Raw genomic sequence first — 14,493 nt, 5'->3', positions numbered from 1 at the left:
TCTGGGCCGGGACAGGCTGTCCCCCCCCCCCCCCCAGGGCAGTGTCAGCAGCCGGGCCTGGCCATTCCCAGTCGCACACTCCAGAGCACTCCCCAAAGAGCTGCCCCCCTTGTCTTGTCTTGTTCTTAAGTTTAATGGGATGTGCTTTTCTCGAGGTAGATGGACACGTCGCGCCCATCTGCTTCCGAAACACCTCCCCCCTCTTTTCTTTCCGGGCTAAGCTGGCATTTACCTGTGGCTCAGGGGCCAGTGGGGGTGGGGCAGCCACCGATTGGAATGGAAAATGCGTTTATTGAATAAAAGCGGGAAAAGCACTTTGAGGCTAAGAGAGCAGCTCTGGAGACAAAAGGTAGCCGGTGCTTTTGAGAAAAGCAAGGAGCCCAGAGCCGGGTGGACCGGTGGGGAGTGGGGAGGGGAAGGGGGGGCTGGGAGAAGGGGTCCGTTGCCTTTCACTGGGTTAACATCACAGAGCTCCCTGGCGCTGGACACTGAAGGTTTTAATCGTGCACCTGCTGATTCCGCTGGTCTGGGCTTGCTTGGGGTGGCTTGGCTGGGGTCTGTCACACCCAAGACCCCATCCTTTCCCTGGGGCCCAGGGGCTGGGCTGGGCAGGTCCTTCTCCCGGCAGCGGCCAAGGCCCAGGTCGGTGGCCTGTCTGCTCGTGTGCCCCAGTCCCAAGCAAATCACAGGGCCCAGCCGAGTCGGGTGGGGGCAGGTGACTTGGCACCCGGTGGTCAGCAGTGCTGGGTTCTGTGGGCAGGTGCAGGAGAGGGGGGAGATTTGGGCTCCTGATGTGGTCTGTCTCTGGGGACCTCAGGTCGCAAACAGCTTTGGGCCGCCCTGGGACCTTTGCTTTACTCTGAGGTAGGAAAGGGAGCCCCTGGAGCTTTGGAGCCAGCTCCCTCTCGCTGTAGACTCTGGTGTAGAGGCTAGTCTGCAGCCGGGCAGGGGGGGAGCCAGGAGAGCCTAGGAGGCTGCCTCGGTCACCCATGTGGGAGAGGCAGGGAAGGGCCAGTAGGAAGAGAGGGAGAGGGTGTTGGGGTGACTCCAAGCCTTGGGCCGAGCCAGCAGAAGGATGGAGCTGCCATCACCTGAGAGTGGGGACGGCCACAGAGGAGGGGGGTTGGGAGGGATCAGGGCCAGGATTCGGTTTGGGGACCAGTGCAGAGTTTTGGGCAGAGACACCCCATGACTCAGGTGAACCGTCACCCTGGCAGATGTAAGGAGAGCAAAGCAGGAGGTGGGCCAGCTATGTGCCCCACCTGAGGCCCCGGGGAGGCATGGTCAGATCTCTGGTTTGTTTGAAAGTAGGTCCATTGTGTTAAAGTCACATTAGAGATTCCTGGGACTATAGATTCCCCAGCAGGACTGTGAAGGTCACAGGGGGTCCCCTCCATGGGGAGTGGGGGGCAGGGAGGGGTATAGTTGGTCTCACTGGCTTGAAGAGTTGGGCTGGTGAGTGTCAGATTTGCATCCCTGTCACCTGGTTGGCACAGGAGGAAACCCTCAAATTGCCCTGGAAGGAGGCAGGAGGCAGGAGAGTAAAGCCCCCCAAGAACCCGTCTCTGTCCTGCAGCCAGGGTGCGGGGCAGTTGGCCCCTTGTCAGTGCTCCCCACCCCTCGGGCCCCTGCTGCCTGATGGTGGCCCTGCTCTGGGGGGAAGGGGTGTGAGGTGGAAGGTCCTGTTGACCGGCACAGTACCGGGTCCTAAGGAGCCCTGCCTTCCTGTCTGTCCCCTCCCCCAGCCGATATCATCTCTACTGTGGAGTTCAACCACACGGGAGAGCTGCTGGCCACAGGCGACAAGGGTGGCCGGGTCGTCATCTTCCAGCGGGAACCAGAGGTATGGCGGGCCCTGGAGGGTGGGGGCTTTATCCTGCAGGGTGCCCCCTGCTGTCCCCCCTGGGGAAACTGGCCTCCTTCCCAGCGGGATCCCAGAGCTGCATGGAGAGCGTGCGCTGGGGCAGGGAGTCCTCCGGGTCCACTCAGTAGGTGCTTGTTGATTGCTCACTGTGTCCTGGACCCCAGAGAAACAGGACAGGCAGAGCCGCTGCTGCCCCGAGCCTGGGTGAGCTGGCACTGTCTGGCCACCGCTGGGAGGGCGCAGGGCTCTTCTGCAGCTGTGGGCCGGCCCTCAGGCCGGGGTTGGCGCTTTTGCTTGGCCCTGGGCTCTGGGCCCTTGCCCCAGTGACCGTCGTGGTCACAGCCTCAGCCTCTGCCTCTGCATCAGACGGACCCCATCGGAGGGAGTTACACTTAGTGGACACGTGGCCTTGGCAGGTCCAGTCACCCCTGAGCCTCCACTTGCTGACCTGTAAAATGGGGAGAGCCATGGCAGCCAACACAGGGGCCTCGAGGATTGAAGGAGATGAGGCGTGAGACACACTTAGCTCAGTGTCCGGCATGAGCTCGCTCGTTACTGTTTCCCTTGCTAATAGGCAAAGGAAGAGCTGGGGCTTGACCACAGCCACACAGCAAGGAGGTTTAAAGAGTAGGTTTCCTGTGACCCTTGGTCGGATCCCGGGCATTGGGGGCAGCCGATCGCCACGGCCGCCGGGCCCTCCTTGGGCTTCACCCACCCCGGCCCGGCTCTGTGCCTGTTCCCACCCACCTGCCGCCCTGAAGCCCAGCCCCCGGGTTTCCTTGCAGAGTAAGAATGCGCCCCACAGCCAGGGCGAGTACGACGTCTACAGCACCTTCCAGAGCCACGAGCCCGAGTTCGATTATCTCAAGAGCCTGGAGATAGAGGAGAAGATCAACAAGATCAAATGGCTCCCGCAGCAGAACGCCGCGCACTCCCTGCTGTCCACCAACGGTGAGGCGGCGCCTGCGTGTGCGTGTGCGTGTGTGTGTGCATGTGCGTGCACCCGAGTGTGCGCGCATGTGTGTGCATGTGTGCCAGGGCATGTGTGTGTGCCTCTGTGCATGTGTGCACATGTGCTGGAGCATGGGCGTGTGTGTGCGTGTGCATGTGCAAGTACCCGAGTGTGCACGCATGTGTGTGCATGTGCGCCAGGGCATGTGTGTGTGCCTCTGTGCATGTGTGCCTCTGTGCACATGTGCTGGAGCATGTGCATGTGCGTGCGTGTGTGCGAGTACCCGAGCGTGTGCGCGTGTGTGTGCCTGTGTGCTGGGGCATGTGTGTGTGCCCGTGTGCCTGTGTGCATATGTGCGTGTGCTGGAGCATGTGCGTGTGCGTGTGTGTGTGTGGGTACCCAAGTGTGTGCGCGTGTGTGTGCCTGTGTGCTGGGGCATGTGTGTGTGCCTGTGTGCACATGTGCATGTGCTGGAGCATGTGCATGTGCGCGTGTGTGCGCGTTGCGTGTGTGCGTGTGTGTGTGTGTAGAAAGAGAGCTTTATTTTAAGGACTTGGCCCATGTGGTTGTAGAAACTGGTAAGTCCAAAACCCGCAGGGCAGGCAGGACACCCAGGGAAGAGCCGATGGAGCAGCCTGAGTCTGTTTTCTTTCCAGGCCTTCAACTGTTTGGAGGAGGCCCACCCACTGTAGGGAGGCTGAAATGCTTTACTCTGTGGATTAAACTTCATCTAAAAAGACCTTCACAGGGACATTCACACACATTTGACCAAATATCTGGGTACCTGTAGCTTAGCCAAACTGACAGAAAATTAACCATCACAGCTCCTCAAGCTTACTCTTTGGATGTTCTTGGTGGGAGTCCAGAGAAGTGAGGCTGCTGGAGAGCTGTGTGCTGTGTGCCGGACGGCAGGGCGCTGCTCAGGAATCACACGGGCTCCCCGCTGCTGTCCCCCAGTGAAGGGCTGACAGATGTGGGAAGCGCGTCCGCGCCGTCTTCCTGGAAATCAGTGTAGAGGCTGCTAACTGGCTAGAGAAGGCAGACGGATGGCCCATTTGCAGAGATGTCCCATACGCAGGGATGTCCCACATGCAGGGACGTCCCATACGCAGAGATGTCCCACACGCAGGGACGTCCCACACACAGGGATGTCCCACACGCAGGGACGTCCCATACGCAGGGACGTCCCATACGCAGGGATGTCCCACACGCAGGGACGTCCCACACGCAGGGATGTCCCACATGCAGGGACGTCCCACACGCAGGGATGTTCACTGCGCCCATTTATATGGGAGGAATTGGGAAGCACCCATGTGTCCGAGCACAGGTGGTGGCCGAGTAACCTCTGGGTCGCACGTCTGTGTCCAGGGTACGAGGGTGGATGTTCCATCGTGTTCACCATGGGTCTTGTTTCACGCTGTTCTGCTTTTACAGATAAAACTATCAAGTTGTGGAAGATCACGGAACGAGATAAGAGGCCTGAGGGCTATAACCTGAAAGACGAAGAAGGGAAGCTCAAGGACCTGTCCACGGTGACGTCGCTGCAGGTGAGGCGCGGCCGCGGGGTTCCGCAGGCGGGAAGGTCCGTTTCCTACGTTCAGTGATGAGGATTTGGGGCCTCGAAGGGCCCTTGAGATTTGAGCCACAGTCAGGTTCAGATCCTGGCTGCTCTGTGCCTCAGTTTCCTCCCCAGCCAAGGAGGGATGACTGTCCTCTCCTGGACTCGCGGGGACGGGGGGAGGTGCTGCAAGTCCGGACGGAGCTTCTCAGCGGCCGCTGAGGGTGGAGAGCAAGTCCTGCAACCCCTTGTTACACAAAGAGGGAAACTGAGGCCCAGAGAGAGTCAGGAACTCGCCCGAAGCTGCCCAGCTGAGGGGCAGAGCCGGAGGAGAACCGTGGGCTGGGCGGAGCGGATCCCGAGCCCTGTGCGGAGGGGCAGAGGGAGGCCTGGAGCTGGGACGTGCAGCCGTCACGGAGGCTCAGCTTAAAAGATCACCTTTGGTTCGCAAACCGCCCCCCACTCCACGCACTGCCCCTGGGTGGGGGTGGGCATTTCCCTGCTCTGTGCCTCAGTTTCCTCACTTTTTCTGAAATGACTTCGCTGGCTCGCCAGGAAGCCTCCAGCGGATTGTCACAAATATGAACTAACGATCAGTGTTGTTCCCAAGAAGGAGAAATAAACATTTAAACACCGTGGCCTCTAAACGGCGGGCAAATTACACAAATAAATCCCGAGCAAGCGGGGAAGCCAATTAGCTTTGACGTAGAGCCACGGGAGTGATGGTGCCCCACCCCCACAGCCAGCCCCAGGAAAGTCTACAAGGGTTTCCTCTGGTGGGAAAGACGCAGTTATCACCTCCTGATGGGCCTGGCATTTGCGGCAGAGCCATGGCCGCGGGAATCCCCTTTCTTTCCCTCCCAGCATCTGAGATTTTCTTGTGTGTCGCACACATCCTGCGACGGCACGTAACTGTAAACTGAGGAGGGGGAGGCACGTGGGCCTTTCCTGCCCCTCCTCTCGGACAGGGAGGCGCCCGGCACAGACGGAACGCACTGTCTTAACTCTGAGCAGGCACCAGCCTCACCCCCCTTTACAGGAAAGGAAACTGAGGCCCGAGACATGAAGTCCCCGGTGCAGGGAACACCAGCGAGTGGCAGGGCAGGATGTGGGGCTGCAGGCAGGTCTCGGGCTGCACCTTCCCACCAGGACACCCTTAGGGACAGTCACTCTGGGTTCCACTCCCGACCCTGTCATTTCCTGACCCCGTGACTTAGACAAGTCAGGTTCGTGTTGGCATCCAGCCTTCTTGCCGGTGACGTGGGGATGGCGGTGCCAGCCACCATTTCCTGAGCATCACGCCCAGGCCAGGCCTGGGAGAGACCGATGACGTCCTGACTGTCTGTCCGCCTGTCCTTACACCTTTGAAGACCTCGCAGTTCACTGGAATGACGCCCAGCAGTGTGTGTTGAGCCCTAATAGAGATGTGGGCGGTGTGCTGGGGTGTCCAGGGGGTGTGCCACCCCTACCTGCCAGGAGGGCTGCACTTCGGGGGGCAGTTGCCTCTGGATCTTGCAGGAGTCAGGGTTCACTGGGTGTCCAGAGGGGGCGAGCGGTCCAGGCTGAGGGCGAGGAGGGAAGCCGAGCCATGCATCCGGCGCTGTCTGAGGGACTCCTCACAACAGTCCTCCGCGGCGGGAGGCCCCGTGGGGCAGGCTAGCACTGGCGGCTCCTACAAATGACCCCGGCATTGCAGGGCCGGGCGCGCAAAATGTATTCCTCGCTCCTAGAAAGGTGCAATGTGGGTGTCCCCGATTGGCACACGGCTGCTCTGCAGGGGCACAGCCTCCTTCCATTCCATGCGCCTCCATCCCCAAAGCTGGGGTCCTCCCCTTCCTTCAGTGGCAGGGGAAAGAGGGTAGAGAAGGCACCCCCACCTCTTTACCACCCGGGCCCTTGTGCCAGGCATCGCTGTGCTCACGCCCCATTGGTCAGAACCAGCCACGTGGCCACGCCCGCTGTCAGGGCCGCTGGGAAGTGTAGTCCCTCCCTGTCCGGGCAGCCACACCGTCCTCCAGCCCTGGTGGAGGGGATGCAGATGTTTGGCGGAGAGTCAGCTGATTCTGCCCTGGCACCTTCTCATTCCATTTTAGAGATGAGGAAATTGGGGTGCAGAGGGGTTCAGTCACTTATTCAAAGTCCCATAGTGGCTCAGAACCAACCCCAGGAGGCCAGGCAAGGGAGGTGGGCTTTCCCGCAGGCTGGCGGTGATGGGCATTGGCCACTGGCGCTGCTTGTTTCTGACACATGCGGGACGGGTGCCCGCCGGGGGACTCCAGCCCCTGGTTCCGATCACGTGGCCCTGCTGTGGCCGCCTGGCCGGTGGCCTGCCCCCTGCAGTGGCCCTGCTCTGACCTGCCCCCTGCTCTGTAGGTGCCTGTGCTGAAGCCCATGGACCTGATGGTGGAGGTAAGCCCACGGAGGGTCTTTGCCAATGGCCACACCTACCACATCAACTCCATTTCCGTCAACAGCGACTGTGAGACGTACATGTCGGCGGACGACCTGCGCATCAACCTCTGGCACCTGGCCATCACCGACAGGAGCTTCAGTATCCTTCTGGCCGCAGCTCCGTCAGCGTCCCCCACGGCGGCTTCTGGCGGGGGGTCGGGGTTGGCTTGCTTGTGAGCGAGCCGCTTTGGGGGCTTCCGCTTCCTTCATCTTCGGTGTGTCCAGTGTGTGAATGAAGCCCAGACGTGAGGCCTTGCTGAGTTAATTATGAGCATTTTAAAACCACGCTGTGAGGGTTACCTTTGGCCCCTCGCCTCCTCCAGGGTGGCTGTGACCCCCATCAACCTAGGACCTCACCAGGGACAGAGGAGAATATAAGGTCCTGGGGGAGGAGGGATCGCTGCCCCACCTGAGGCCGTCCACCAACGGCTCCTCTGGACCCTCCCCCCTGGGGTCCCACCCAGCGCTTAGAGTGACAACTGGGGTGTCAGGAGCCCAGCCGGATGGAGTTGGGGGGCCCTGTTTGGTGGCCCCGTGTCTGGGGCAATAGGGGCAATAGGATTCACTTCAGTGCCCACCCACTGGTGAGGAGTGGACATGAGCATGGGCCTGGGGCAGGACTGAGGCTTGGCCCAGCAGGGCTGCAGTGGACAGAGCCGGTAGGTGCTAAGCTGTCACTCTTTATTTATTTTTAAAATTTTTAAAATATATCTTTATTGATTTCAGAGAGAGGGCAACAGAGGGAGAGAGAGATAGAAACACCAATGATGAGAGAGTCACTGGGGATGGAGCCCGCAACCCGGGCATGTGCCCTGACCGGGAATCGAACCCTGATCTCCTGGATCCTAGGTCGATGCTCAGCCGCTGAGCCCCGCCCGGCCGGGCCTAAGCTGTCACTCTTTTGAAGACTGGTCATCATCATCATCATCATTACAGTGAGGCTCTTGTCCAGCATTAACACATGTTAACATGAACTCATTCCATCCCCACAACAACCCCGAGGCAGATACAATCTTGACCCTTTGCAGATGAGGAAACTGAGTCACAGGGAGCCCAAGTGAACTTGCTCAGAGCCATTCCTAGCAGGCGTCACACCTCCAGCCCCGAGCCTGCGTTTCCAGCTCTGACACCAGGCTGCTCTTTGAAGACCACCACCCAGGTGTATGTCAAGGAGACGCTGTTCCGGCGCTTGAGTTAGACCAAGGCCCCTCCCTCCTGGAGCCGATGGACCATAAACCACTGACGTAATAAACCAGTAAAAGGTCCAGCAGGCCAGCAGGTGATCAGTGGCGTGCGAGCGAGCGGACCCGCAAGCCTGGTGGCGCGCCTTTGCCTCTGGCCGTGGTTGGCCCAGGCTGCAGGCGTGGCCGGGGGGAGAGAGCCAGGGCAGCGGTTTTGCCAGGACATGGGGTGGACGGTGGACGCAAGGGAGTGGAAATAATGTTTGACTCTGGAGCTAAGTCAGCCGAGGTGAGGGCTAGTGACAGGAAGGGAGCATCGGTGGACTGGGGGTCTCCCTGGGAACCGGGGGGCTTCCCTGGCTGCAGACCCTGCCTGTGTGGAGCCTCTCATTTTGTGAAAATGAATTGTTAGTTGACCAGATGTAAAAGCGCCGGCCCTTAGAGATGGAGGAGCGGGAGCGAGTGTGTTACTCTGCTGCAGGGTGCGGAGTGGGGCTCCCGCAGCCCTCGCTGTAGACCTGAGTGCCAGTGAGGCCGACGGAGGGATTGGGGGAGTCTCCAGGGCCTGTGGTGACCGCGCAGAGCTCCCCTGATCAGATCGGTTGGTTCATCAGGGAATCACCGGCAAGTGGCCTCCACGTGGCCTGCTGCTGCTGCTTGTCTGCCAGTGAGAGGACACAGGGGGCCTGGCACCACCCTTGGAGCCCAGCCTCTGCTGGCAGGGAAGGTGTCAGGACTGTGGGTTGCAGGTGCGATCGGTGGTGGGTCAGATAGCAGCTGAGTGATGAGGAAAGGTGTTTCATTTCCGGGGCGGGGGGAGGCCAGAAAGCTGTGACCGGCGCCGAGCTGGGGAGCTGCTCCGAATTTGAGGCACCCTGTGAACAGGTACCTCCCGGGGGACTTGGGACCTGGGGGCCCCGCGCCTCTAACTCTGGCTCTCCGGTGCCTTGACTTGTCCCAAGGCTGCGGTTCAGTCCTCGAGGCCTCTGGGAATTTTCTGCTGCATTACCATCTCCTTGTGTCCAAACAGTAACACTTTCCACCTAAGCAGAATTAATTTTTAGCAAAGGTTTTAAAGAGAAAGGAAATTTTTGTTTAACAGGGGAGAAAATGGGCATTGTTTTGAGCGTTTGACAGGAGCAAAGCTAGCAGTGCCTTACCCTGCCCCAAGGCTTCCTGTTAGGGGCCCCCCATCCTCCCTCTCCGTCGCCCGCAGAATGAAGAGAAGTGCCAGGGCCTGCCGTTCTCCCCCGATGGCTCTGGAGTCATGTCCTCTCCAGCCCCGTCAGAGGCTCAGCTCCGGCCACACCATTCCTGCCTGGCCGTTGCCTGAATCCCACCTTGCCCAGCCCGCCGGCCCACCGCGGAGCCCTGAGAGTGGCTCACGGGCCCCTCTGTGACCACGTCAGCCCCCTGCTTAAACCTCTCAGCCGCTCCCCCGTGTCCTGCAGCTCTTGGGGACTGGCCCCCCACCTCCCCCGGGGCCTGGGCAGCAGGCTTGCCCACACCTCAGGCCACTGGGCGTCCCTTCATGTCCCAGGGCGGGGCCAGTGCTCTGCCTCCTGCTGGTCCTTCTCTGACCATCCGTCTCCCTCTCATAGCCGGGCTGGCTCCTGTTTGCCCCCTTTGCTCGGTCGCCTGTGCCATGCCCACTCTGTGCCCCTCCCTGGCTGGTCAGAGCCCCTCTGGGCCCAGCCTGGCCCCCTTCCCTGCCACACTGGGCTCTCCTCGTCTGTTAATATGACCGCCTCTCCCATTTTCTGGTGAAACCCTTGGCATTAGGAACCCAGTCTGTGCCGTCTCTGTGTCCTCACACAGTGCAGGGCCCAGCACATAGTAGGTGCTTGTGAGGGTTGAAGATGGTGACTCTGGAGCGATGAGGCTCACGGTTTCCACCCGGCCTTGGGATGTAGGCACCTCCCTGTAAGTCCGGGCTCCAGGGCACTCGGCTCCCAGACACTGCAGAGGCGCAGCCTGGGTGCTGGGGTCTGGAGCACCGGGGCTCAGGTTCATCGCTTAACCTCCTGGGCTGTCAGTTTACACGGGTATAAACTGGGCCAAATTCCTTAAGGTAAGGACATTTGTAAGGAATGAAATCGGTCACATAAAGGGCCCGGGACTATTCAGGCCCCAGCAGGCGGCCGGCATTATTTTCCGTCTTAAACGACAGCCCCCTGGGCTATTTAAGGCTGGCTCTCAAAATTCCTGCATCTTCTGTTTTTTTGGCCCAGTGCCGTCTCCACATCTCTTTAAACCACCCCTCACATGCTTTAATACCAACATTTTGAGACCGTCGGGCAGCACTGGGTGATTTTCTCGAGTTCGATGCATCTTCGAGGTAAAGATGCGCAGGCGGCCTCAGCCAAGGGGCCTCTGCTTTATTTTTATTAAGGGAGGGCTGTAAAGCTGAGACTGAGCTTCCTTCCCCCGAGGGGTTTCTCACGGTGGAGGCTGGCATTACGCCGGCCCTCAGCCTGGAACAGTGTCTAATTCCCGCTGAGGGAGCAGGTCCTGAGTGAGGCTGGGTGGCGGGGCCGCAGGCAGGGGCAGAGGCTCCCAAGCTCCAGCACACAGCGGCCTGAGGCCCGGGCTTGTCCCGCAAGCAGGGGACAATGGAGGGGACCGGCCAAGGCCCCTGCAGCTGCCAGGCTCTCCACTGCCCGGAAAACCTAGAGCCCGGGGTCCAAGCTGCTTCTGTCACTCACGAGCGACCTGCCAGTCACTCAGCCTTTCTGACCCTCTCTGTCCCATCCGTTCAGTGGGTTTGCCTCCAGTGCTGGGGCTGGGGGGGGTGGGATGCCGGCAAGCAGACCCACGACCCACACTGGCCCCGTCCGGCCTGTCTCGCTTCATGCCCCCACAGAACCACTGTGCAGAGAAGGAGACAGGTCCATCTGCTCAGAAATGCCCCAAGTCTGAATCCTCAAAAGCAGTTTTCTGCTCAGAAAACCTGTGATTGAACCTTGAACCTGCTGCTCTGGGGCCTCAGGAAGGCCCCAGAACTTCCGCGGCAACCGAGCGAGACTGAGGGGGAGACAGTGCTGCCCACGGTGCTGACGCCGCTGGGAGCGGCACGGCCCTGCGGGGCGGGCACCCTCACCCCCTCCCGCACCACCCGCGCCTCTCACCGAGGACCGACTCTGTGCCAGACGGCGTTCTAAGCACCTGCAACTTACTAACCGATTTAATCTCGGCGACACTGAGGAGTAGGCCTTATTAACACCCCCCTGTACGGGAGGAAACCGAGCCGCAGAAAGGTGTAACTAGCGTGCCCCGAGGGCCCGGCTGGGACGCGGCAGAGCCTGGGAGCCGGCTGGGCCCTCGGGGAGGTGGTGCAGTCGTCCTTCCCACTCCCGAGATGAGCTCCGAGAAGTGGGTGCGCTTGGCCCCAGCCCCTCCTCGCGCTGGTCACTCAGGCTGCCCACCCAGCCCTGTTGCCGGGATGGTGTTTCTGGCTTTTGTTTTAGATCCCGAGGGGAAGCAGGCGCTTTTCACACCATTACCGGGCAGACCGGGGCCGTTCTGTAACACAGGTGGCTGGGTGCACGGGCCCGCAGCTGGGTTTCTGACGTTTCCTCTAATGGTGGGGACGCGCCGTTCTCTGGCGCTTCCCATCCCTTCCCAGCAGGCCCCGTGGCATGTCCATAACACGCTCCTGATTAAACCCATCGATCCCAGGCTGCAGCCCTGCCCCCCCCCCAGTGCTCCGGCCGCCTGCCTCTCTCAGCGCCTCAGCCTCCCCCTGCCTGTCATGTCCGTGCAACACGCCCGCACCGGCCCTCGCCAGGTAACGCCGCTCACTCAGGCCTCGGCTTATTGCCTTTGCCTCAGCGGCCCCTCCCCAGGTCTCCAGCCCAGCTCCGGGCCTTGTTAAAATCCCCCCGTGTGCACCCTGAGTGTCCCTCCTGGAGCATCAATCGGGTTGATGGCTTTGCTATTGGGCTAGGAGCCCGGGAAGTCGGGATGGGGCTGCTTTGCCCCTTCTCAGAGCCCGCAGAAGGCAGCCATTTGGGAGCGTGTCCGCTCTGCTCCGCCTCAGGCCTCCCCCAGCCCTTAGGAACCTGGGCATGCAGCTCCGCACAAGCCCCACGGTGACGACACTGCAGCTTCCGCAGCGCACTTCACTTTCTGTTCCTTTGGAGGAAGAAAAAGGCTCTGATTCTGACTTAACTAAATTATTGCTGAAAGTACTAACCATGTGCTAGGGCCTTGGACATGTGTCATCTCGTTAAACCCTTGTTACAGCCCTGCAAAGCCGGTAGACCAACCCATCCTGCAGACGAGCAAAGCAAGGCACAGAGAGGCTGAGGAGGTTCCTGTAAGTCACACAGCTTTGTATGGCGGGGTCGGACTGCCAGGTCCTGGTCTTTGTGACTCAGAATCCAATGCTTTCTTTCCTGCCTGAGCATTTAGGAGTCATAGAACCTGGCTTGTGGTCGGAGTGTACAGACTGGTTCACCACGCGGAGAAAACACGCACGGGTGTCCGGGGGCTTGTGCAGTGAGCAGTTATGCAGAAAGGGCCCTCTCCCGTGGGCCCGCCTGCCCCCAGCAACCTGGGCTCTTCTCTGAGCAGATCGCACTGTCACTGTCGAGGTCCTGGGCGGAGAAGGGAAGGAGGCCGTCGTGGGCTGAATTGTGACCCCCAAAAGCTGTATGGTGAAGTCCTTACCCCCAGGACATCAGAATGTGACTGCAGGGAGGCAATAAGCCAAGGCCTGAGAGGTGATTAAGGTAAATGAGGTCATTGGTATGGGCTCTAAGCCAGGATGACTGGGGTCCTCCTAAGAAGAGGAGATTTAGCCCGGCCGGCGTGGCTCAGTGGTTGAGCATCGACCTAGGATCCAAGAGGTCACCAGTTCAGTTCCCAGGCAGGGCACATGCCCGGGTTGTGGGCTCGATCCCCAGGAGGGCGTGTGCAGGAGGCGGCCAATTGCTGCTGCTTCTCATAGATGTTTGTATCTCTCTCTCCCTCTCCCTTCCTCTCTAAAAATCAATAAGAACATATATATTTTTAAAAATACGAGGAGATTTGGACACAGACACTAGGTATGTGCACACAGAGGAGAGACCACGTGGAGACACAGCAAGAAGGTGGCCACGTGCAGGCCAAGGAGAGAGGCCCCTAAGGACCCAACTCTGTTGACTCCTTGCTCTTGGACTTCCAGTGTCCAGAACTGTGAGAGCCACCAGCTGTGGCGTTTTGCCACGGCAGCCTGGCGAAGCTGACAGGCGGGCACGGGCTGCCAGGACCCCTCCCGTACAGCCCGACGTGGTTTGGCCTGAGAGCTTCCAGCGCGTGCTTGTAGCCGGGTCATCTTCTGCAGAGAATTTGCTGGGAGAAAAGCCGCCTTGCTGGCTGTGCCCCAGCGAGGCCGCCTCCGTGCGTGGGAGGCCTGCCAGGGCACCTGCGCACCCGGCGTCCCCGGCGGCCCGTGTGGGAGGCCCCTCGTGGCCCTCGGCAGCGCTGCATCCGTCCTCGGGCCTCCGCGGCCGTCACCGTGGTAACAGCCGCTCCCTTCCTGAGAGCGTGTTCCTGCCGAGACATCAGGGTAAAGCCGGCTTCGCTCAGTCACAGCGATGGAGCCCAAGGCCACGTCCTTCTCATCCCTGAGCCCCGCCCGCTCTCGGGGTGCACCGTCCAGCAGGCCCAGCAGTCGTGCCCTTGGGGGTGCTGACCCCATCGGGAGCTGCGTGTCCTGTGGAGATGCAGCTGCTCCCAGTCAGAGGGGAGAGGGAGGAGCACGGGCTGGAAGCCAGGGAGCCGGACTCTGCTCTGCCACCTCCGTGTGCCCGGGCCCGTCCTTCACGGGGTAAGACGGGGTCCCTTTCTGCAGGGGCACTGCCCTCACCAGCTCCGGGGCTTTGACGCGTCCCCTCGCTTGGATAGTTGTAGTGTCTGCAGAGCCATCTCTTGCATCACCACTAAAGCCCCTCTTGACGCCGGTTACTGTTTGTGTGCTCCCCGGAGTTTATGGGCTGCTCCCCACTCAGGCCTCACTTGAGCTCCTCGCAGAACGAACCAGCCACGTTTACTCGGTTCACGTGCTCGACAGTTTCGTGGTCGGTAGAAATTTGCCCAGTGGATGAGTGATGGCCGTTTGTACCTGTGCCCCGTGCAGGTGAGGGGGACCGAGGCTCACAGAGGCTCCGCTCAGTGGAGCAGGGCCACTGGGAGCCCAGTGACCTCCCCTCTGACGTTTCACGGGCCCTCCACGCGGGACCCACGCAGCTCCGGGACTAAGGGCCGCGACGGTGCGCAGGGCTGGTGCGACTGCAGCCGGCTTCGGGGCATCAGGCGATGCCCTTGGCGGTAGAAGGCGAAGGAGTTTCTATAAAAATCTCTGCGAACCTGATGACTCGGCAGGAGCCCTGCCTGGGTTCCGCTCCTTCCCTTCCTGTGTCCTTGGCAGGAGTCAGACTTCCTTCTGAGGTAGCACAAACCCCCGTTTCCGAGCATGGCAAGGTGCGGCCCGAGCCGTGGTCAG

General features: G+C 60.6%; 1 protein-coding gene across 1 annotated transcript in view; it reads left to right on the top strand.

Moving 5' to 3' along the window:
- Nucleotides 1-14,493, top strand: part of PPP2R2C (protein phosphatase 2 regulatory subunit Bgamma) — a 68,122-nt gene that overhangs the window by 39,029 nt on the left and 14,600 nt on the right. The window contains exons 2-5 of the mRNA XM_087817088.1: nt 1,746-1,843; nt 2,650-2,815; nt 4,251-4,363; nt 6,748-6,925. Of these exons, the coding sequence (XP_087673214.1) occupies nt 1,746-1,843; nt 2,650-2,815; nt 4,251-4,363; nt 6,748-6,925 (555 nt within the window). The remainder of the gene's footprint in view (nt 1-1,745; nt 1,844-2,649; nt 2,816-4,250; nt 4,364-6,747; nt 6,926-14,493) is intronic.

Source organism: Miniopterus natalensis, chromosome 1 (genome assembly GCF_054644295.1).
Source record: "Miniopterus natalensis isolate mMinNat1 chromosome 1, mMinNat1.hap1, whole genome shotgun sequence".
NCBI classification, from domain to species: Eukaryota; Metazoa; Chordata; class Mammalia; order Chiroptera; family Miniopteridae; genus Miniopterus; species Miniopterus natalensis.
Note: the sequence above shows the minus strand (reverse complement) of the source record. Positions and strands in the feature narration are given on the sequence as shown.